This window comes from Octopus bimaculoides, chromosome 1 (genome assembly GCF_001194135.2).
Source record: "Octopus bimaculoides isolate UCB-OBI-ISO-001 chromosome 1, ASM119413v2, whole genome shotgun sequence".
Taxonomy (NCBI): Eukaryota; Metazoa; Mollusca; class Cephalopoda; order Octopoda; family Octopodidae; genus Octopus; species Octopus bimaculoides.
The window spans coordinates 104877268-104879887 of NC_068981.1; the positions used below are offsets into that span (position 1 = coordinate 104877268).

The following is a 2620-nucleotide window of genomic DNA, read 5'->3' on the forward strand; positions in this document are numbered from 1 at the left end:
ACATATTACATTCATATATTACATGAATATACAAGATTCAAGAGCTAAAAGTGTTTTAAATATTGGATTTCACAAAAAGATTCTGAATTATTTGTAATGCATTTTGCATATTGGAAATATTTTATTTCGGAAGTTTTATCTATGAATTAACGTAAGCGGAGACTCTTTGGTACGGCATTAAATCCAGAAAATAAGTTAAAAATAAGATGTAAAAATATTTGGTCTACAGTTATACGTAAGTCGTATAGAGTCGTCTTTGGATTTTCTGTTTTCATTGATCTTTGATTCACGATTTTTCATGTGTGTGTGTGTGTGTGTGTGTGTGTGTGTGTGTGCGTGTGCATGCATGTGTGTGTATTTGTATGTTTGTGTGTGTGTATATAATCATGTATATAAATATATGTATATATATATTTATATATTGCTATATATTACATAGTGTATATACGTATATATATTCAATATATAACGTATATGCATAAGCATGCATATTATATATATATACACACACACGCACACACACATATATATATATATACAAATACATTATATGTATATGTGTGTGTGTGTGTGTGTGAAAGAATCCTCATGTTCCAACTCAATAAAATGTGGGTTTTATGTACATATTCAGTCATTTATTTATTTATTTAATTTTTATTTCATTTTAGTCATCTTCCTTTTCCATGACGGCAAATGTGATATTATCCGTACCAGCTTACAGATCTCGCTTTGGATCCACTCTTGTTGTCGCCGATTTTGATAACGATACATATAGCGGTAAGAGAAAAGTCATAATGTAGTTTCTATTTCAGTAGTTAAAAGCACCAGATTTTCGAGAGTCCAAAGTTGTGATAGTGATTTACGTTCACAAGTAAAGATGTTTTAGATTTTAGTCTTGAAATTTGAAACAATACTGCAGAATTGCAGAATATTTTGGTCTGGAATTTATTCTGTTACTTACAGTACTCAGCTCTAATATAAATTCATAGAGCTAAAGACCAGCATTTGTAAAAAGAGAGAAAATACATCTGCATAACTTTTTGTGTTGCAGGTGACTCGGAACATTAGCTTTTAGCAGGGATCAAGTAACGGCATTTTATTCAATAGAAATCAACTTTCATCTTATAAATATATGGTTAGGTTTTAAGTTATCGGTGCTTCAAGGAAGCCCAACAAAGAAAATACAAGAGGATCAGTTAATTATGATTCTACATATTTCCCTCTCAGATTCACACACTTATTGCAGCGGTGCTTCAGTTTTACTAAGCTCTGTAACAGAACTCGGAAGGTTGGGCCTCCAACCAGGCCTTTCGCGACACCCTCAAAGCCAGGAACTTTTCAGCACCCCCTCGTAAGAAGAATATTGTTGACACTAGTGTAGCTAAAGTGGGGAATGCGGTGACAATCGGTTCCCAGCTATACTTTGAGGATTGATATTTACAAATGTGTGAAGGCGCATGAACTAGTGGCTAGAGTGTGGCACACAATATTGTTAGATTGTGTGTTCGACTCCTGGAGCGGGCGGCGCGTTGTGTTCTTGAGCAAAACACTTCATTTGTGGGTGGGATAGTGGCAGAATCGTTGGAGTGTCGGCAGAGGTGCTTTACAATATATCTTCCGGTTCTTTACATTCTAAGTTCAAATTCCACCTACCTAGAGAAGGCAACGGGAAGCCATTCCAGTATTCATTCCAAGTCTAGCCATGAATGGCCAAAATTCTAATGATCTACTTAACGGAAGCAGGGGAGGGTACGGGCTCTTCCAGATCTTATAGAGTGTGCTGGAGAAGATCTGCATGCGCTGGAACTGTCCAAGGGCAGATCACCACTAGACTAGATCTATAGATGTATTATGGCGTGCTTCTCGCGGGAAAGGAGTAAATTCATGGCCCTCTCCAGGCTGCATAATCTGCACTGAGTAGAGCATTTAGAAAACGGAAGGTTGCATAGACGAAAAATAAAATAGATATTCATGAAAAAACGGGTCTATTATTGGACTTTATCAAAGGTATATTACTTCAAATATGATTTTTAATACAGAATTCAGTCACATTTCCCAAACAAGTTGATCTATTGTAACTGTTAGATCTTACCCTCATCTCGGTTAGAATCAGTTATATTTGCACAGGCTACTAACGTCTCATTTTTGTGTACATAAAAAGTGTAAGCGCGCACGCGTGTGTATAAACGCGCGTGTGTATAAACGCGCGTGTGTGTGTGTGTATATGTGTGTGTGTGTGTGTATGTGTGTGTGTGTGTGTGTGTGTGTGTGTGTGTGTGTGTGTGCGCTTGTGTCTAAGAGAAGCCAATAATAGCAGTCGTTGAAAAAGCTAACATTTTCATTGATTTTCTGGTCACACATGTTAGAATTTTGCAACTGTCTTTCAGAGAAGAGTTCAAGTAAACTTCTCGAACTGCTTTATCATTTTACATTTGAAATGCTTCGCACAGTAAATATATTTATTTGTATAATTTCTACCGACTTATTCGTGTGTATTTGTTTTGTTGCCGTTAAGTTTTAATTGTGTATCTGTGTAAGATAGATAGATAGATAGATAGATAGATAGATAGATAGATAGATAGATAGATAGATAGATAGATAGATAGATGGAGAAAGAGAA

The 2620-nt window shown here is 35.8% G+C and overlaps 1 protein-coding gene across 1 annotated transcript in view; it reads left to right on the forward strand.

The window, feature by feature from the left end:
• Window positions 1-2620, forward strand: part of LOC106871077 (integrin alpha-4) — a 177565-nt gene that overhangs the window by 128428 nt on the left and 46517 nt on the right. The window contains exon 9 of the mRNA XM_052968826.1: window positions 669-777. Coding sequence (XP_052824786.1) covers window positions 669-777 — 109 coding nt within the window. The remainder of the gene's footprint in view (window positions 1-668; window positions 778-2620) is intronic.